The sequence below is a fragment of the Camelus bactrianus genome, chromosome 12 (assembly GCF_048773025.1).
Source record: "Camelus bactrianus isolate YW-2024 breed Bactrian camel chromosome 12, ASM4877302v1, whole genome shotgun sequence".
NCBI lineage: Eukaryota > Metazoa > Chordata > Mammalia > Artiodactyla > Camelidae > Camelus > Camelus bactrianus.
The window spans coordinates 21,953,051-21,974,790 of record NC_133550.1 but is presented as its reverse complement, the minus strand read 5'-3'; the positions used below and the strand labels follow the sequence as shown (position 1 = coordinate 21,974,790).

At 36.7% G+C, this 21,740-nt stretch overlaps 1 protein-coding gene across 8 annotated transcripts in view; it reads left to right on the top strand.

Annotated features, from left to right (window-relative positions):
• The window catches only part of PPHLN1 (periphilin 1), a 119,353-nt gene that overhangs the window by 16,381 nt on the left and 81,232 nt on the right, over window positions 1-21,740 (top strand). For 4 of the 8 annotated variants that reach the window (XM_010970546.3, XM_074375012.1, XM_074375011.1 and 1 more), the window contains exons 3-4: window positions 13,395-13,559; window positions 16,234-16,295. In XM_010970546.3, the coding sequence (XP_010968848.1) occupies window positions 13,395-13,559; window positions 16,234-16,295 (227 nt within the window). The remainder of the gene's footprint in view (window positions 1-13,394; window positions 13,560-16,233; window positions 16,296-21,740) is intronic. The other 4 variants (XM_010970547.3, XM_074375015.1, XM_074375014.1 and 1 more) reach the window with 1 other exon arrangement.

Below are 21,740 nucleotides of genomic sequence, written 5' to 3'. Positions count from 1 at the left end.
AGAGGAAGAAGAGTATATCCTGCATGTTTCCTTTAATGGACAGTTTTGAAAAAAGCAGAGCTAGCCAGGAAAGCAGTTACTTTTGGGAGACAGAGAGAGTGACTGGGAGAGAGGGCAGGAAGGCTTTGGCCACGCTAGGAACAGTTTCTTGATCTGAGTGGTAGTTAGACAGTGTGACTACCTTGTGAAAATTTATCCAGAAATATGGTACGCTTTGTACGTTTTTTTGTATGAATATCATACCTCAATAAATCTTTACCTAGAATTTTGGAAATGATTTTTTCCGCCAAATGTAAAATGTTGGCTTATTCTTTATGAAGTGAGAACCCACTCTCATTAGTGCCTAGGGTAGAGGAAGTTAATGCTCTTTTTTATTTTTATGTTTGGATTCTGTTCTGTAACAATAGTGATTTTACTGCACTTCTTTCTCTTTTTCTCCCCCTTACTTTTCCGTTTGTCCTGTTCATTCCTAATTCTGATACATCAGGAATGTATTTAAGGAACAACTAGGTATGATATAAATACGACTTTAAGTGGGGACTTCAGGTCGCTAGTGTGACCTCAGTTATAAAACAACTATTCTGAGAGCTGGCTCTGATAAACCTGGGAAGGCAGCTGGGCACATATTTTGGTGCTGATGTTTATTGTACTTAATTTGAGTATTGGAAAACTTATCCTCAGTGTATAATTTGACAGATGTTCTAATTATTATTTTAGCACTTTAGAGTATTTTAAAATTGCTTCTGTATCAGTAATAAATTAGTTTTAAGAAGCTTTCACATAAATTTTTATTTGGTCTCAAACTTGGATAGATAAATAGGAGACTAAAGCCCACAGAAGTACACTCAGAATCTGCGTGTAAGCATACACGTTCCTCTGTTGGGAGGATATTATCACAGAGTATCTGGATTTAATGTCGAGATGTTTGTAAGGCCTTTGTTTTCGAAAGCATGCTTTCTACTGTTTAATCCATAATTTCTTTGCACTTGGCTATCTGATTTTGTAACGCTTATCCAAGTTTGTGACAGCATAGCTTTTGGAAACCAGTAAATTTCCAGTTGTGGAAGTCTATCTTGTTAGCCTCATAGGTGATGTAAAATGTTTTAATGAAATTGCAACATAAAATGTTTATTTTCTATTGGCTTATTTAAAAATGGGAGACAAGTTTCAGTTTCAGAAATTTTAGGTGTAAAGTTTGGAAACTAGGATCAAAACACTAGCAGCTTATGTTCTGGACATTGCAATATAATGGGCTGAGGCAGTCCTGTCTGTTTCTGCCTGCCTCCTTCTTCTGTTCCTTTAACAAATGCGTATTAAGTAAAATATTTGCTAATCTTGGTAGCAGTGAGAATGGTAAAGATTGAGGGTAGTGATGTCAAGAGCAGCAACATTTTAAAACATTTTCATTTTTCTATCACATTCAGTTAATTTTGAGTTACATAATTAGGTTTTATGATTAAGTAGTTACATTACAGTATTTATTTCCTAATAAATTAGTTGAGTGTTTGTACAATTCTTGTCATTGGTTATTTCTGTCTCCTGGAGAGTCTAGCCAATCAGAAATAAATTTTTTAGTGAATTCAGAACATAATTTTGTTAATTTCTAAGGTCTTATTGGGAACATACAGGGGCAATATGTCTGTTTCATGCATTCTCAAATTTAAATGTACCCCAAATTCTCTTATCCAACCTGAAATAATCAAGTCTGCTTAATTTAGCAATTGAATTAGATACATATTCCAAATATTATTTAAAGTTATTAATGTGGGAATATTCCTTTTCTTCCCACTCTTATTTCATGAAACGATTTTATTTAAAGTGTTCACATGCATAATTCTTTTTATGCCCCACATTTTATTATTGTTTTGCTTTATCATGTCTTTATCCATCCGCTTAAGCCATCAAATTTGGGGGATGCATTTTAAAGTAAACAGGACAACAGGATGCTTTTCATCACCTACCTAAACATGTGTATCATTGGCTAAAATGCAGTGCTTTTTTTTTTTATATAGTTTATTTTAAATGTGGAAACTATGTACATGAAATACAAAATCTTAAGTGTTCGTTTACTGAGTTTTGACTGTGTAATGTTCCTTTGTGTAGAGCTGCCCTTGGAGGTGTTCAGTTCTTTTTGCTGACAGAATTGCATGAACTTAACTTTTTATTGTCACCATTTCCAGAGAGATATGATCAGTTCTTGGCTACATTCTATAACAACGTATCCTAATTTTCAGGGGCAGTTCCAATTTCAGATATTTGACTCATTATTCCCAGAAGCCATTGAAATGACCCAGAAATACCAATATTTCACTGAAAATTCAATGAGTGAATTAAACCAGTGAGTGCTACAATACAGTTGCATGTCACAAAACATGAGGGGTCAGAGTGAGGAAACCTCAAGCTTTTGAAAGCCAGAGTCCACCAGAACTTTTTAGTTAGGAGTGGTAATTTTCTAGTAAAAAGCGTGTGATGCCAACAGTAATACAAAATTGAAATATCACAGTGGAATATGTATTCTGTATGTGGTGCTTGCTATGTGCCAAGTACTGTTCCAGGTGCTGGGAACAGAGCCGTGAGTAAGACCAACAAAGTTTGTTTGCCCAAGAGCTTGATACTAAGTTGCTTGTGTCAGGAAGTAAAGGCATTGAATATTTACATGTACCATCATACTTAGTTACCTTATTGGTAGGTTAATGTGTTCTAGTTGTTTTTGACGTTTTATAAGGGTGAAAATTAAGTGTGTAAAAGTAGACAAAATGACATAATGATCTCTCTCTGGACAACTTATTCAAGTGGCGGTTAGCAGCTGGTGGTCACTCTTGTTTGTCTATGCCTTCACCACTTTCCTCCCTCCCAGATCCTTTTGAAATAAATTCAAGAAATCGTATTTCAAATGAAGATATTTCAGTATGTGTCTAAAAGATAAGGATGCTTAAGAGGGAGGGATACTTATATATTAAAATTTTTATTTTAAATAAGGTGTTTTGGTGTTAAAATTAGTGCAGAGTATATTTTAATGACAATGGAAAAGAAATGTAATCCTCATAATTTGTATCCAGTTAATGAGACTAAACATTAGTGTGGAAGATTTGATATACATTTATATATTAAATCAAACAAAACATCAGACTTAATGCTTTTACTTACTAAAATGAAAGCATGTCTTGTAATAGGTAATTATATTAAATTGGAACTTAAAGCAAATTAAGATATACTTGCTTATGTTGTAATAAAACAGTCACCATTTCAGATTTCAGAATTGCAAAACGAATTTGACATGTATCTTAATCTGATCAGATTTTATTTTTTTAGTGCAAGCAAACTGAGTAGTCCTTATTTTAGAAACACAAGGGGCCTTGTGGTAGGAATTGTCTTTCCTCTAGGATAATGACAAACATGGAAATGTAAAAATCACAGAACGACAGTTTTTCAAAAAAGTATTTAAGTTTGTTTTTGCTTTCTACATACTGCCAGAGGACATAAATGATTAAATAGAAAGGCTTTTACATTTATCTTTTTTTAATGAGCTACATATATATATATATATATATATATATATTTTTTTTTTTTTTTTGGTCTGAGTGGTCATACCATTAATACTAACTTTGGAGGAGCAAATCTGATAGATTCATTTGCATTTTATTTTATTTTTTTAAATATCTACTTATTTGCTTTATTTTCTTTTTGTTTGTTTTGGAGAGGAGGTAATTAGGTTTATTTATTTATATTAACTTTTTTTTTTTTTTAATGGAGGTACTGGGGATTGAACCCAGCACCTTGTGCATGCTAAGCATGAGCTCTACCACTGAGGTGTACCCTGCCCTCTCTATCTGCATTTTAAATAAATGTTTAAATTCCATTGAGTTCATTTTGTAATTAATTGAAAGTGATCCTGTTTTTATCTTCCAGGATACTCTTTATAAGTCATAAGTTTTATTTCTGGTTTATATGTAATGGTACCATTGTTTTCCAAGATATTTCTAAAAAGGAGGTTCCAAACATATCAGTATCTGAAGCCTTATGTATTTCTGTTAGCATTTAGAAAGGAAAGTTACATGTTTATAGCTTGATGTCAGATTTGTACAAGAATTTCAAAGTGGTGATATTTCTATTCAGATCTGGCACTGCAAGTGATATAAAATACTGTTTGAACTTTCTTAATAATGTTAACTTTTGAAAGAGAAATTCCAATAAAGTCCGTGAGGAGAGGCAAGGATTTCAGAAAGAATAAGAAATCCTTGAATGGTATATCTGGATAAGCTTTGAACTCTCTCTGAAAATACAGTCTTGCTTTGTCACAGACTCCTACAGTCATCTTCATTTCCTTAAATCTTTTTATAGGACTAGGGAGTTTTAAGATTTGATGCCTACAGAGCAGAAATGATATAATGTGCTTATATTTAAACACTTCTCAAAACATAAAGGAAATGCCAATTTCATCTTCATTGCTAGATACAAGAGCTGTCGTTAAGAGGTTTTTTCTTTTGCTGATTAACAACTTTGGAATGATTATTTTCATTTATTATTCTTTGGTAGAAATAATTTATTAGATACTGTTTTCGAGTTTTACTTTGAAAGTTTTACCATATACATTTTAAAAACCTTAAGTAACTTTCTAATAATTGGGGGAGTTGAACAAAGGAACAGGCTGCTTGGTAACGTAATAAGCTGTCTATTCTGTCTGTATATGCATGGCTGGGACGTTGTACTGGACACCAGGAATTGACACATTGTAATTGACTGTACTTCAATTAGAAAAAAAAAATTTTTTTTAAAATAATTTAAAAAACCAGGGGCTTAGAAAAGGGAAAAAAAATAAGCTGCCTCTTCATAGAAGCGTTTAGGTGTGTATATATATACTCACCTCACCATCCCTTCAAATAAGCATGTGCATGCAAATAAGGATATTGTTGAATGGAATTTTATGGTTTCTTGGAATCGGACAAATCAGTGATTCTAATTTTAGATATAACAAATTCTGAATTAGAAAATGCTATGAATTGTAAGGTTGCTAATTGTGGCTTAATGCCGAATATTTTAAAGAAGCTTAGTATTTGTTTAGATAATTGAAATCTCTGTGAAATACAGCATTTAGAAGAAGTAGTCAAATTCATTTGTGTACTATATTTTATGTAGACATATAGAATATATATTATAGTTTAATATCTAACATACTAAAGAAGGAAACCACCTTGTGACCCATGGAAAAAAATCAGGTACCTCATTTTAACTATCAAATGGATATGAACTACTGATTTTATTTTTTCCCAGAACACTGACAAATTTCCTGCCCATTGTGAAATTTGAATTGGATACTGTAATTTTTTAACTGAATAATTATTGTTATTAATGCTAAGAAGTAATTTAAGGAAATAGACACTTTGAGGAATTTAGTGTTTCCCTTAGACTTGGAAAAATGGTAATTAAAATAACAAACATTTTTTTGAGCACTTAGTGTGTGCTGCTGTGCTAAATGCTTTACAATTTGGTTTTTGTTTGGTCCTAACAACTCCAAGAGGTAGGTATTACTGTTAATCTCATTTTACAGATCATGAAACTGAGGCTTAAGATGGTAAAATAGCCAGCTCTGAATGTTGGTGTGGGAGCACATTCTTGGGTTAATAAGCTGTAGGGCTGCTCTTTGTCTTGCTGAAAATGGCAAGACATGCCTTGCTTATCGTAGGTGTAGGTGGTTAGTTGTAGGGCTGCTTCTGCTTCTTGGAAAACCATTACCTTTGCTGAAAACAGTCCTTGTGCCTGTCTGGTTTTCATTATTGATTGTATACTCCCTAAACACTGTAAACTTCTCCCTAAACATATAGACGAAGACTAATGTTTCTGTTTTTCACGAAACTGCTGCCCTGCATCCCTGCGCGTACACCGTGCCCCTTGCACATCCCTGTGACGTATTTTGCCTTCATCCTTTGTTTGGCTGTTCGCCATAAATACAAGAGTTTCTGAGGGGCTGGGGGAGTTGGTCCCTGGCTCCCTCTCATCTCTCTTGACATTCTATTTGTCTTGAGTAATTCGGTCTTCCGCGGTGGGTCTTTGCCGGACAAAGCCCACAAGTGGTGACCCCGATGTGATTGTCTTCAGCAGCAGAACCGACAGTCTTCAGGGAGCAGAAAGAATTTTTGGCCGAAAACTTTATCCTGGTAAGGGACAGCAGCAACCGCCTGGAGTAGCTGCCAACGTGTCTAGCCTTCAGTGAGAGCCTTCTTTTCTTGCTTTCTGTTTTAAGATGGGCCAGCAAATAACTAAAAAACAAAACCTCTTTACCTCAGGACATTACAACAACTCTTAAAAGCGGCCCAATGCTCCGTTCCTGAGGAACAGCTAGTTAAGCTACAATTTGTACGTGATTTTTGTCCATGGTTTCCCGATCAGGGAACCGTAGGTTTAGAATTATGGGAGCAAGTAGGAAAAAACTTGAAAAAAAAAAAAAAAAAGCACAAACAGGGAGAAAAGGTGGCCACATCTGTTCTAGTTACCTGGAGCTTAGTCCAAACTGCATTATGCCCTTTGTGTGTGGCACCCTCACAAAACAACTTGAGGGACCAAGCCAATGATGCCGTTCGCCTGCCTCCTCCACCCCCTCCGGCCCCGCCTTTTACGGAAGGCGAGCCTTCCTTTCCACTGCCACCGACGAACAGGCTCAAAAATATGTGGACCCAGAAAAACCCTCTATTATACAAGAGTGTTTTACAAAAGGTCTAGCCCCTCTGGAGAGCTACACGCTTTCCCTGTCATCACTACACCAGGGCAGCCCCCAGACATGATACTCCCCCTTTTCAAGTTTTTAAAAAACTTAAACGTAACAAAACAAAAAATGGGTTACAGAACTCCTTTACTAAAGACATCATTGAGGCATTAAAAACAGGATTGTATATACATGGCTCCCACAGGTGTTTCGGGGTCCCCACCATGTAATTTTTGTGGACTAATTGTAGGAAAATTTGATTCCACAACAAAGGGAATCGTACTCCCAGAAATTCTTGATTTTGATCATGACAGAAAAATTTATGTGTTGATAAAGGCATATCAGGATTATCTGTGATTCCATCTGGAACCCAAATAGCGCAATTAATACTAATCCTACCTGTAACTCAAGAAGTTATTCTAAGGCTAATATTGACCAAAATTCTTTAAAACAGCACGATGCTGCCCTCTACTGGACACAAATTATAAATTCACAAAAGCCTTTATTGGCTGTTTCCATAAAAGGCAAATTATGTCATGGCCTTACAGACACAGGAGCAGACGTTTCTGTAATAGCCCTACATGAGCGACCTGAACAGTGGGAGAAGATGGCTAGTCGTATGGCTGTAACAGGAGTGGGAGGCACTCACTTGCCTATGCAAAGTGAAGAATCTCTAAAGTGTATTGGTCCAGAGGGACAGGTTGAACATATTCAGCCATTCATTCCCCCTATTCCAGTCTCTCTATGGGCTGAGACCTCTTACAACAATGGAAAGTCACAATTCAGTCTTTTGGGTAGGGGCCATTGTTAACATACCTCCTCTTCCGTTAGTTTGGAAATCTTCCACTCCTATTTGGATCAAACAGTGGCCCCTTGAAGGGGAGGAACTTATTCAAGCTAAGCTTTTCATCCCACAACAGTTAGAGGCTGGACACATTGAGCCATCTACTAGTCCTTGGAATACTCCAATCTTTACTATCCCAAAAAAGTTAGGCAAATGGCGGTTGCTACATGACCTCAGGGCTATAAATGCTATAATTCAGCCCATGGGAACCAAGTAGCCGGCACTCCCTAACCCTGCTATTATTCCTGCAGATTGGCCCACTGTGGTTGTTGATCTTAAAGATTGCTTTTTTACCATCCCCTTGGCAAAACACGACCAAGAGCGTTTTGCTTTTTCTTTACCTTCACCTAACAGTCAGTCTCCTTTGTCTTGCTATCAGTGGCGCGTTCTGCCTCAAGAAATGATTCATAGCCCCACTGTTTACCAATACTTTGTTCATCAGGCCCTGCTACTTACTGGCTCTGCCTTTCTTTCTTGCCTGATTTATCATTATATGAATGACATTTTACTTACAGCTCCTACACAATCCCAGCTTTAACCACCTATCAGTTTATGATGGATTCCCTTTCCAAACACGGACTCCAAATAGCACCTAAAAAACTTCAGCTTCAAAAACCATAAAATTGTCTAGGCTATATCGTTTTTAATCAAACTAATCAATCTCAACCAGTAGTCTTAGATACTACTTACCTTCATACCTTAAATGATTTTCACAAGTTTGGGGGAGCCATAAATTGGATTCAACCCATTTTAGGCATTACTACAGGACAACTCTCTAATTTATTCAACTTTCTTAAGGGAGATTCAGCCTTGGACTCCCCCCAGAAATTAACTCTAGAAGTTAAAGAGGAAATAACGCTTATTAAAAGACAGGCAATTACATAGGAGACAATTAGGCCACCTGATTTATTTGTTCTTATTCCCCACCTTTCGAACCCCAACAGGATTATTAGGACAACTTATTAACGAACTTCAATATGTAGAATGGATGTTTTTTTCCCATTCCTTTAAGAAGACACTCACCTCCTATACTCGACAGCTTACTGATTTGTTATATAAGGACCAATAACGTTGTCAACAATTGACTGGCTATAACCCAGACATCATTTATCCAGGAATATCCTTAAAAGGTTTCCAACAGTTAATTACTCAGTCTCTTGATTTCCAGTCTGCCATAGCTGACTTTACAGGACAGTGTTTATTCTCTGTCCTCTGATAAGTTGTTACAACAGCTAGCTCTTTTCAGTGTCATTTTACCTCACAAGGTTGTGACCACTCCTGTTCACAATGCGTCACTGTCTTTATTGACGGCTCTGGAAGAAACCAAGTCTGCTGTGGCTTGGTTTGATAAACAGCGGCATAGATTGGTTTCTGCAGGGCAACTCTTCACACAAAAAACAAAACTTAAAGCTGCCATGATGACATTGCAACATTTTTCTAAATAGCCTATTAATTTGATTGCTGGCTCACAATATGTGGTTTATGTCATACAAAATATAGAGCAAACATCATTTAAGGAATTAACAGACTCCTCTCTTCTCTCTCTTTCTTACTTTACAATCTCTAATAGATACATGTAAACATCCCCTTTTTGTCACACACGTAAGGTCTCATACCAACCTGCCTGGCCCCTTGACAGCCGGCAGTGCTGTGACAGATCACTTTGTTGGTTACAGCTTGGCTTTCAAAACAACATAACAATCACGTACATTCTTTCATCGAAACTGTAACTCTTTGGTTAAACAATTTCACTTAACAATTCCTCAAGCAAAACAAATTATTTCAACTTGTCCTGATTGCCAATTATTGGCTGGAGTACAAAAATCTTGGGGAGTCAATCCTCGGGGTTTAGAGCCCAGTCAAATATGACAAAACAGATGTGACTCATCCTTCTTTTGGTCGACAGAAATATATCCACGTTTCTTTGGATACCTTTTCTAAATATATCTCTGCTTGCATACACACTGACGAAAAACAGAACACGTTATTAGTCACCTTCTTCACGCCTTTGCACACATGGGCAAGCCCCAACAAAAACTGACAGTGGACCCAGCTATACCTCTGCTAAATTCACACTCTTTTGTCAAAACTGGGAAGTACAACATGTTACGGGGAATCCTTATAATCCCACTGGACAAGCCATTATAACATGTACCCATTCCACATTAAAATCCATGATTAAAAAACAAAATGGGGGAATACACCCAGTATGACCTTTGCAGATTTGTTACACAGAGCAGTATACACTTTGAATTTTTTAAACTGATTCTCAAGGCCTCACAGCAGCAGATCGCCATTTTGCTAAAACAGCTACACCCTCTGTAAGAGCAGAATTTCTAGTAAAAAATGTTACACAGAAAAATTATTCATGGGAAGGGCCTTTTGAATTAATCACCCGGGGGCAAGGATATGCTTGTGTTCTTTTACCACGGGACCAGTTTGGCTACCTGCCCGTCATATCAAACTTTACCGCAGACTGGAATGAACCTCAACCTCCAGGCAAACAGTCCTGTCCCTCAGATAGCCAGCCTCCCCCTACAACACCCCAGCCGGAGACCTGCCCAAACACCCTTAAGGCACCAGGCGTGACCTGGGGACAATTTAAGAAACTAGATCAACAGGCCAATAAAGTAATGTAACGTGTTGGATTCCCCCCCAATCCAGAAAACAGGTTTTTAGCATATCCGGCTGTGGTTTCTCGGCTTTTGCTTCTCTTCCTCCCTATCACACAAGCTCACCTATACTGGGCTCATATTATAGATCCCCCTCTTTTCAGACCCATCTCCTGGTGGGATGTCGGTCCTCCTCTCAGCAGTAATGACACCTGATGGGCTGGAGGAACCTTGCTCCCACCTCAGGGGCCTCTAATAGATCAGTAAGACTGGCCCAATTAAACAAATCCATCTCCTTTGTCTCCCCTTTTCTGCCAGTCTGTTTTGCTAACATACCCACACTCGATTGTCTTACTATCAAGCCTCGTGCTTACTTACGTTACACTCCTAAGGACGGATTTCATAAGGCTAATGTGACTTTCATATTTACTGCAACCATTGATGCTGGAAGTCCCTCTGATAAAATTACCCTCCACTGTTGGAATGCTGTCATATGACAGAAACCTGGAGCCCAGAAAGTCAAACTGTTTCCTGGAACTCATGTTGCTCTTGTCAAGCTTCCATGAAATCTCTTTTTGCTAATTACTCCCTTTTTGATTGGGGTCCACAAGGTTATTTATCATCCAAACATCGTCCACTGTATTTTAATGAAACCAGTCATTCTAGCATTTCCTGGACTGATGGAGGCCTTTCTGGCCCTATTCTAAAAATTTCCAGTGCTCATGTACGTAGCCCCTGGCACGTTAATCTACGGTGTGTGGCTCTGCCCTTTTTGCCTCGTAACATATCTCATGGGAAGTAGACACTCAAAAACGGTCTATATAAAGTCAACCTCATATTTCTGATCGTATTCTTGCTTGTACTCCACATCCTTATGTTTTTCTTATGTCTTCCCCAAAAATCAATATTGCTCTTTAAAATGGATTTTACTTACTTCAAGTTCATACCCCTGCCGGGTATACCTCCTGTTTTAGCACAACTGATACTACACATTTAAGTATCTCACATGTGATTGTCCTGAAGAGACAGCCACATGTTTGATGGCCAGTCAGTTTCACACGTCCCTGGGAGGGGATCAGCGGCTTTATTAAACTAACACAAGCTGTCTCTCAGTGGAGATGGGAATGTTTCCTTGTAGCGTGTATCATCTCTGCAGTCACCGTTACTGCTGCTGCCTCTGTAGTGACTGTTTCTCTTACCCATCCTGTCCATACTGCCCACGTTGTCAGTCATGTTATGACTAATGTGACTCATGCTTTGATTACTCAAACCCAAATAGATAATGGCGTTATGCAACAGTTTCAAGCTATAGAAGCTGCCCTTAAATGGGTCGGTGATAGACAACAAGCCTTAGTAGGTAGACAGTTACTACAGTGTGATTGGCAACGTGATATAATGTGTAACTCCATTACTTTATAACAAATCAGTTTTCTTAGAATACCGTTAAAAAAATGTACAAGGAGCTTACTCCTCCAATCTTCAGTCTCGTATTGATGCCCTCTCTGTTTAGCCACACCAACAGTTGTTACATATACAAAAGGAAGCTCAAACACATGTTGAACAAGATTTATATGACCTTAAATAGCTAAATCCTGTTAATTGGTTCCATGGTCTCAACCTTCACATCTGGATTATTGGAGCATTTTGTTTGTTGATTCTGTGTGTTTTCTTCATAGTTTGCAAAGTGATTTACTTGGTCTGTTCTACCTCCAGGCAACAAAATCAACTGATGATCGCCCTTCTCCAATCAAGAATTCCTGATAAAGATTTAAATAAAAAAGGGGGATATGTGGGAGCACATTCTTGGGTTAATAAGCCGTAGGGCTGCTCTGCAGAAAACTGCTGCTCTTTGTCTTGCTGAAAATGGCAAGACATGCCTTGCTTGTCTTAGGTGTAGGTGGTTAGCTGTAGGGCTGCTTCTGCCTCTTGGAAAACCATTACCCTTTGCCCTTGCTGAAAACAGCAGGGCACGCTTCGCTTATCTAGTTTATAGGGTCTTTGTGCCTGTCTGGTTTCCATCATCGATTGTATACTCCCAGTTCCTGAAACATTATAACCTTTCCCCTAAATATACAGATTAAGACTAACGTTTCTGTTTTTCACAGAACTGCTGACCTGCATCCCTGCGCATACACCGTGCCCCTTGCACGTTCCAGTGACGTATTTTACCTTCATCCTTTGTTTGACTATTTTCAATAAATACGAGAGTTTTGAAGGGGCTCGGGGAGTTGGTCCCCGACTCCTTCTCACCTCTCTTGACATTCTATTTGCCTTGAGTAATTTTGTTCTTCCGTGGTGGGTCTTTGCCGGACAAAGCCCACATTTGGGCATTATATTTTGGGTTTTCATTCTAGCAAATTAGTTGATTCATATTGATCGTATCTTATGCTTGGATAGCTTGTCAGTTTCCTTCACATATACCTCATCTGATATTGAGAGACGTAGCGTGAATACTCAAGACCAGATTGTTTACTGATACGTGTTCTGTAACTCTCCAGTTTGTCTTGTTGACAGTCATTTTTATTTAGTTATTTCACAGCAGCTTCTAGTCAATGACAGGTGTTCTTCTGCCTCTGTCCAATTTCCCAACTCCCACTAAAAATCCATTCAACTGCTAAAACTTTAAAGCATTAACCGTTAACATATTGCTTTGAAAATGAGTTCAAATTCTGTACTGAGTTTTATTTTGCTTTCAGACTCCCAAGGCTGTCCTCTCTATAGTGCTGCTGGAGAAGTTGCAAAGTGTTTTCCTCTTGATCTTTCTGGCTCAGTATTACCTCCCTGTTTGCTGTTGATTATGTGTAAAAATCTTGTATTTCTTCAAAACAGTATACTTCAAATACAGTAGACCAAAGATCTGTGCTATCTTAAATGGTTTTATTTCTAAAATTCCTAGACAATTAGGTATTAGAGCTACTGTAACACTCACTTTCTATAGTTTATTTTTTATTAAAACAGTAATATTGTATTTTTTGTTTTACTTATGATTGGTTTTCCGCATTGCTGCATGTTACTTTAAACACCTGGCTTTCTTCATTGAACGGTTTTATTTCCTTTAATTCGTGTGAAGACCTTACTATTAGTTATATTCATGTTATTTCATTAATGCATTTTTTTATTTGTTTATACATTTACTTTATTTGATTAAAGCTAAGAACTCCTGTGCTTTTTAAAAACCTTTCCAAAAACCAATTAGAGAAATTAGTGATTTTTATATATTTCTTTTTGTCTGTTTTAGGATGGCTACCATAGAGTAGTTAATATTGTGCCAAAGAAACCACCACTGCTAGACAGACCTGGTGAAGGAAGCTACAATAGATATTACAGTCATGTTGATTACCGAGAATATGACGAGGGCCGCAGTTTTTCTCATGATCGAAGAAGTGGTCAACCTCACAGAGGAGTATGTAAATTTCCCCCATGTACTAATTGTTATTTTTTTGTAAGTTTAAAAAAGTATGTAATTTTTGGAATTTATGTGACTGGCCATGAAGGTAGTTGAATAAACACTTCCTGCTTGATGCTCTGTTGAATTGCCTGCTGGAGCTGTCAAATGGGAACTGGTAGTCAAGAACCTTGGGGTGCTGGACAAAGTGGGTAAGCCCTCTGGATAGCTCTATTTAAATGACATTAACTTCAGCTAGCCTGCTTTTTTATCCCCTAAACTGGCAAGGATTTGTAGAATCAGATGAAGATAACTTTATATATTGCTTTTGTATTCTATTAAGTATTAAGCATGTAGTTACCATCTGTAACTGGAAGTGCCCACTTAAAATTACTTTATTTTCATCGTGATGAAATGCTATGGGTGAGGTTGGGTTAAGGTTGTTGAGACTCAGTCTCATTTTTGTTGTAGTCATTACTAAAGTCTACTTCCTAACTCAGATTAGAAAGCACTCAAAGCATTGCCTGACCTATAGTATGCACTTGTTTAAATATTGGCTATTATTACTGTTACTATTATGTTTTCCCTCTTTATCAGCTTTAGTAATCTAGAAGTATATATTTAATGTTGCAGTAATGTGTTAACTGAACTTGGAACTATTGCTTGATGCACTTCCTTTGACCCAGCTTGCATGTTTACAGCATTCCTCTGCTAGACTGTTTTCCTACGTTTAATTCTTTTTTTCCCTTTCTCTACTAAACATTATTGTGATTAACAGTACACCAACAGACGTTGTTTATAATAAACTTTGACCTCCCACTGGCCACTGGAATTAGTTTCCATCCTTTACACTTGAAGAAATGGAGCTAAGGTGATTGACCCAGGATGAGCTATGTCTGGGAGTCCAGTTTTCTTACTGCCTCATCATAGTGACCCTTGACAGTTCTGAAGTGGAAATGAGACTACTCAGTGTTTCACTGTGTTTGTTTTTAAGTTTGGGATGTTATAGCTTCCTTATTTCTCGTAGAATTGATTTTTTTGTTGTTGTTGTTCAACTTTAAATGTCATGCTGTTCCTTTAGGAAGAGGGGTTCAGTATTGAAAAGTAAGCATACATTATCTTTATTCTAGAAATACTAGATTTTGCCATTGGAGCCATTCTTCCAGGTAGTCTCAAGGAGAAACAATTTGACCTTTGCATAAACAGTTATCACTCATATGAAGAACCCTGTGGCCATTGAGTGTAGACAGGGAATTTTGGATTCATTGGACCAATTTGTATTTGAAGCCTTATGAGCATGATTTTCTTCTAAAACTTTGCAACATAATAGTACCTTGATAATAATTTTTACCATTATTGTTACAAACTGTGGTTGTTCATATTTTATACATTTTCTCTTTAAAATATTTTCAAATAAAACAAGCCCACTTGAGATCCTGAGGATTCTCATGACACTAATTCTTATGTAGAGTTCAGTTAATATAAAGCAAACTACTTATTTGATCCAATGTTATTACAGCTATTGCGTTTTTTTCTTTTCTTTTGTTTGTTTATATTTAATGTTGGTAAGGAAAATGATGAATACACTTTACGTCTGTAAGAATAGGGTACGTGACGCTAAAGAGGAAGATGAAGATAGTATTTATTTTGGCTGTATCAGTGCTTCTGATTGTAGGTAGTGCAGTGTTACAGTTGTCCCTCGATATCAGCCGGGGAGTGGTTCCAGGACCCCGCAGAATACCAAAATCAAGGATGCTCAAGTCCCTTATGTAAAATGGCATAGCATTTGCACATAACTTATGCACATCTTCTTTATGATTTAATTCAGCCCCAGATTATTTACAATACCTAATACAACACAGTGCCATGTAAATAGTTGCTGGCGTGCGGCAAATTCAAGTTTTGCTTTTTGGAACTTTCTGGAATCCCCCCACCGCAAATATTTTTGATCTGTGGTTGGTTGAATCCATCGATGCAGAACCTGTGGATATGGAGGGCCAACTGTACATTGTCCTATGTATAACTGTGAGTGTGGATTATTACGTGGTTCTTTTTTATGCACCTTTTCAAATTTGTCTGTTTTAGAGGACAAAATGTGCTTTCTTTGATTAATTTTAAACAGTGCCACATCTTTCTGTGATACAGCTTATCAGTAAGCACTGATTTCTTACTGTTTCCAATTGCAGTTTTTAATGGGAGGTAAGATGAGAAAAGAAAACTTAAACAAGGAACGTGGTAAAACAACAAGTTCCTCATTGGACTTGAATCTGAAAATTGACGTGCAAATTTGATACAGGAAGAATGAAATGAAAGGTTGAGAAATGTGTACTTGACTAAATTTAAGTTGAACCTTTGTTCTTGAACAGACTTTCTAGGTTGTGAGGGTTGGCATGTGTCTTTGGCGATGAGGCTGTTTGGACCTACCAAAGGAATACTTCAAGCATTTTAATAGTGATAAGTGGTACCACAGGTTCTGAGTCTACTAAATTAGTTGTTGAAACAGATGACTTGCAATATCTTTTATTCTTTTTTGTGCCTTTGAAGCTTAGAGAAATTTAGAAAGCTGTTCTTGCCCTCATATTATTTTGGTTTTAGAGACTAGTTTCTAATGGTGCTGTTAGATATATATACATATATCCTATTTGACCAAAATTATGTAAATGAATATCTGAGTAAAGTTTTTATGTTACAGGATGAATCTGGCTATAGGTGGACAAGAGATGATCATTCTGCAAGCCGACAGCCTGAATACAGGTAAAAAGATAAAAATAATAACATAACTCACTGAGATGTCTGCGGTAGAAATCTAATCTCAAGGCACACTTTTGTGACTATATAATATAACATTAGTGGCACTAGTAACTAGTGTTCTGTGTCTATTGGCATTTTGTAATTGATAATAAAAATATATATTAAGTATTTGAACTATTAGTTTTTTCAAATTAATTATTAATCTTAATGTGTAGTATGGATTATAAAATACATATTTACTTAATTAGAAAGTAGGCATTTTTTTCCAGAACTATTCTTCTGAAAATATTTGAGTCATTATAAATTGTCTCCTATTATAAAGTATCTCTCAGTTGCTTTATTTTGATCAGTTAAGTTCTGTTGGGAAGACACACCTTGGAAGGATCTCAATCATTATTAACTTTGGTTACTTATAGAGGCATTTGATAGAATAGCTAGAAAAAAAGATAGGTTTAACTAGTTTGATATTTGTGTATTTAAATGACTTCACTCTGGTAGTGTTGGAAATTGTAAAAGGAGCCTTTGAAAGATCTCTTGTGAACTGTCAGAGAAAAACCCCAAACTCACAGAGAATGGCAAGGAGCCAACTGCCACAACTCCACAGGTGCCAAAAATGGACAACAAGATTCAGTGGATAGGAGCAGAGCAGTATTACTCAGCACCACAGTCAGCACAGTAGCGTCAGTTCCCTGCTCCCAAGTCCACAGGGTGATGTGATGGGCAGGGGTGGTGGCTGTGCACACAGTGGGATGCACTGCAGCTGAGAAAGCGAGAGTTAAAAGCTGGGTACCTTTTGTTGCAAATAGGAAGCAAGCCAGTTATTTAATGGGGAACAAGCAGTCACACGGTAGTTATGCTGTGGTCATCTTGACCTGTTGAACTATCTGCGTGACCAATTACAAGAACTGTTCAGTATCAGTGGATGGTCTTTTAATTTGGCACATGTGGCAGGGATGTGGAGGGGCGTTCAGAACTCATGGCAGACTGCCTCTCTCAAAAGAAGCAACAGAGATGATAGATGCGGAAAATTTTTCAAAATGCTTTGATGAAATTTAACACCAAATAGTAGTTATAAAAATTTTCAGTCAGCTAGGAATGGAAGAGAATTTACTTTATCTGATAAGCAGACATTTGCTATCTGAATGGTAAAGTTAGAAGCATTTGTCTTAAAATCAGAACAAAGCAATAATGCTGTCACTGCTTCTGCTTCTACTCATCATGGTAGTGGGGGTCTCAGCCCCTCAGCAAGACAAGAAGAATAAAGGTGTAAGGGTTAGGATGAAAGAAACAGACCTATTTACAGATGATATAATTATCTATGCACAAAGTCCAAGAGAGTCTATAAACTATTAGAACAATTAGGAAATGATCAAAGTTCAGTGTGATAAAATCATCTACCAGCAACATAAATTAGAAAACGTAATTTAAAAACACTGTAGCCCCAAAACTATAAGGAGTAATAGGAATAAATTTAACAGAAGTGTGTGACCCCTATTTGGATGAAATTACAAGTCATTTCTAAAGAACATTTAAAATTCCTGAATAAAAGGAGCAACATACGACATCACTGACTGGGAAGAGACAAGTATATCAGTTCTCTTCAGATTTAGGGGTGAATTCAGTGTGATTCCAGGGTTTTTTGTCTTAATTTGTTTTTTTCATGGAAATTGGCAAGCTGATTCTAAAATTAATAAGGGTAAAGAGCAAAATGGCAAAAACAGTTTTGAAAAAGATACGAAGACTCAAAATACCATATATCAAAACTTATAAAGCTGTGGTAATGTAAACAGTGAAACAGAATAGGGAGTCTAGAAGCAAACCTAGGTATGTCTAGGAGTTTGGGATACAGCCATCGTTAACATTGTAAATCAGATGGGGAAAGAATGTATTTTTTTAATAAAGAGTGCTGGGACAAACTGCTGTCCATTTGAAGGGGAAAAAAACCCCCACCAAATTGGAAGCCTGGCATGTCAAAATAAGTAATTTGCTGTAATAAAGGCCTAAATGTGAAAAACAGAATAAAAAAAAAAAAACCCAAAAAACTTTGAATTAGATTAACTAATGGTTTATATTTCCCTCCAAAGAAATGGCTCTTGGATTATTTTACTTTTGTTGTTTTTCAGTTTTTAAAATAAGAGTTCTGTTTATATCTTTATTCTTTCGTCCTGCCTTTGTTAGCATTTTTCCTTCCTGTGTCTGTATATAATTTTACATAAATGAAATAAAATCACATGTGTGACTCCTCGGTCGCCACAGCCATGTCAACAGATTCTACTACACTTTTCTCTGTATGCATAAACATTTGGTGTGTTTGATTTTTGTTAATGAGATCATGTTAAATACTTTTTTCTCTAAGTTGCTTTTCTCCTTCAGAGGCTTGCAAAAACCCCACCAAATTATTTGCTTTAATGTTAATTTGAATCTTTTTAATGGCCAGGTAGTGTTCTATTATGTGGGTATACTAAATAATTAAGCTGTTCACCTATTGATGAATATTTATGCTGTTTCGAGTACAAAACAGTATTGCAGTAAATCTGAATTTGTAATACCTTTATGAAACACTGCTTTAGTTTCCATGGGATAGATTGCTAGAAGTGGAGTTTCTGGATCAAAGGGTATATACATTTTAAATTTGAATAGATGTTTTCAGTTTGCCTTCTAAAAACCTAAAACACTTATGCGTTCATTTAAAAAAGTCTTTTTAATTTGGATATTTAATTTGCTTTTCTTCTTATTTATTAACAGAAGTATTAAGTTTCCTTTAAGCATTGCTGTAACTGTATCCCGCTGATTCTGATACATAGCAGTTTTACACTGCTTGTGACATAGTATATATTCTAGTCATTCTGTGATCAGAGACTGTTGCCTGTACTCTTACTCCACTGTTTGAAATTCATTGATCATTAGTTGATCAACTTTCTTAACTATAGCATGGTCATTAAAACGAAATACATTCTTTTCAAATTTTTTTCCGGATATATACATGCACCCCAATGTTCACAGCAGCACTTACTTACAACAGATAAGACATGGAAGCATGCTGGGAGCCCATCAACAGGCGAGTGGGTTAAGAAGATGTGGCGTGTGTATGTGTGTGTGTGTGTGTGTGTGTGTGTGTGTGTGTGTGTGTGTGTATATGCATAGGAATGTTACACAGCCATAAAAAAAGAATGAAATACTGCCATTTGCAGCAACGTGGATGGACCTAGAGAATATTGTGCTTAGTGCATTAAGACCAAGAGAGAAAGACAAATACTATATGGTATCATGTATATGTGGAGTCCAGAAAATAATACAAATGAATGTATGTACAAAACGGAAACAGACTCACAGGCATAGATAGCATTGTGGTTATCAAAGGGAAGAAGGAGGGAGGGATGGACAGATCAGGGGTATGGGATTAACAGATACAGACTACTGTATCAAAATAGACAAGCAGCAAGTATATGCTTCATAGCACAGGGAATTATACCCACGATCTTGTAGTAAATGATGGGGGAGTATAATCTGCCAAAATACTGAATCACTCTGCTATACACCTGAAACTAACACAATATTGTAAATCAACTATACTGCAGTTTCTAAAAAAAGGATTAAATGACTTAACACGCATACTTTTTCATGCCTGTCACATAGTAATCATTTAATAAATGTTAACTATTAAAAAAGGGATATTCTGTGTTTTCAGGGTATAGAGTTCTTTCTATAGGGTATATTCATTCATTTTATAAATATTTATTGTATCTTGTATATGTCAGATATTCTTTTAGCCTCTGAAGATAAGAAGTTCCTACTTTCCTGAAGCCTACATTTTAGTACGGATTATAGATAGTAAACAGATGGAAAAAAACATAATTTTTATGAATAAAAATAGAGCAGGTTTTGTAGAGTAGAAAGTGCTTCTACTCCAGCACCTTCCTGCACCTTAACTTGGTGTCTGGATGTCTTCAGTAACATCTCAGGTTTTACACTATTTACAAAAGCTATAGCTTTTACTGCCTGGCATCTTTCTGGCTGTTTATAAGTTGTTCCCTGTCAGGTGGGCTCATTAAAGAATTCCTACCTAAAAGACTTTGTGAATGGAAAATAGCTGTGGTTCTAGAGGGAAGAAAATCACTGCGTCGTAAGCCAGATGAAGAGAGTAGTTGTGTACATTGGTAAGAGGATAAGGTTCTGAGCAGTTAGGAGAACCATGCTAGTCAGTGTTTTTGTTCTTGTCAGTGGAATATACACAGTAATTGTTTGTACTGTGGGAAGAAAATATTAGAATATTTAAAACATTTTATTTGAAAGAGGTTTTTAAAAAATGTATAGAAAAGTTGCAAGAGTAATTCGAACTCTTCTGTGACCCTTCACCAGAGACCCCACTAATGTCTCCAACAGTGCCCCCCAGTAATGTGTTTTATAACAAAAAGATCTAATCTGAGCTCGTAGGTCATGTTTTTGTAGACTTCTTTAATCTGGAACAGTTCCTCAATCTTTTTCTTGATCTTCATGGCTGTTTTTGGCAAGTTGAATACAGGGCAGACGTTTTGTAGAATACTTCTCAATGTAGATCAGTCTAATGCTTCTTCAAGTTTAGATCCAGGTTGTGCATTTTTGCTAGGGCGTCAGTCCCTGCAGTGATGCTGTATTGCATCCTGTTAGGTTGTACTTGTTGTTGATTTGTCCCCTTATCGGTGGTGTTGACTTTTAGTGCTTGAGTAAGATGGGGTCTGCAAAATTTCTTCACTGTGAAGTTAGCCTCCTCCCTTAAAATTAGTGTTTTATGGGGAGATACTTTGAAACCATGTGATTATGCCATTCTTCATCCCACTTTGACTCCCTGGTTTTAGCATCCATTATGTTTCTTGCCTGAATTAATTATTAATAAGATGCTTTTTAACGGCTGATTTCATAATTAGATGCTTCTTTCTATATTTATTATGCAGGTATTCTATTGTGAGAAAGAACTTTCTCTTCACTCCCCTCTTTAAAAAACAAGCAGAACCTCTTTTATATCTGTGGACTCATGGATTTCGATTTTACTCAGTGTGTTATGTTCCATTACTGTCATTATTTTGATGCCCAGGCTTGGCCATTGTGAATCCCTTCAAAGTAACTTGTGTTTTTTAAAAAAGTATTTTTCTGTGCTAGAATATATATAACATAAAATATGCCATTGTAACCATTTTCAAATGTTCAATTCACTGGCATTAATTACATTTACAGTGTTGTGCAGCTATCACCACCATTTCCAAAACTTTTTGTCACTCCAGACAAACTCGAGTATCTGTTAAGCAATAACTCCTTATTTCCTCTTACTCTGAGCACCTGGCAACCACCATACTACTTTCTATTTTTAGGAACTTGCCTGTTCTAGATATTTCATGTAAGTACAACCATACAGCATTTGTTCTTTTGTGTCTGGCTTCTTTCACTTGGCATAGTGTTTTCAAGGTCCATCCA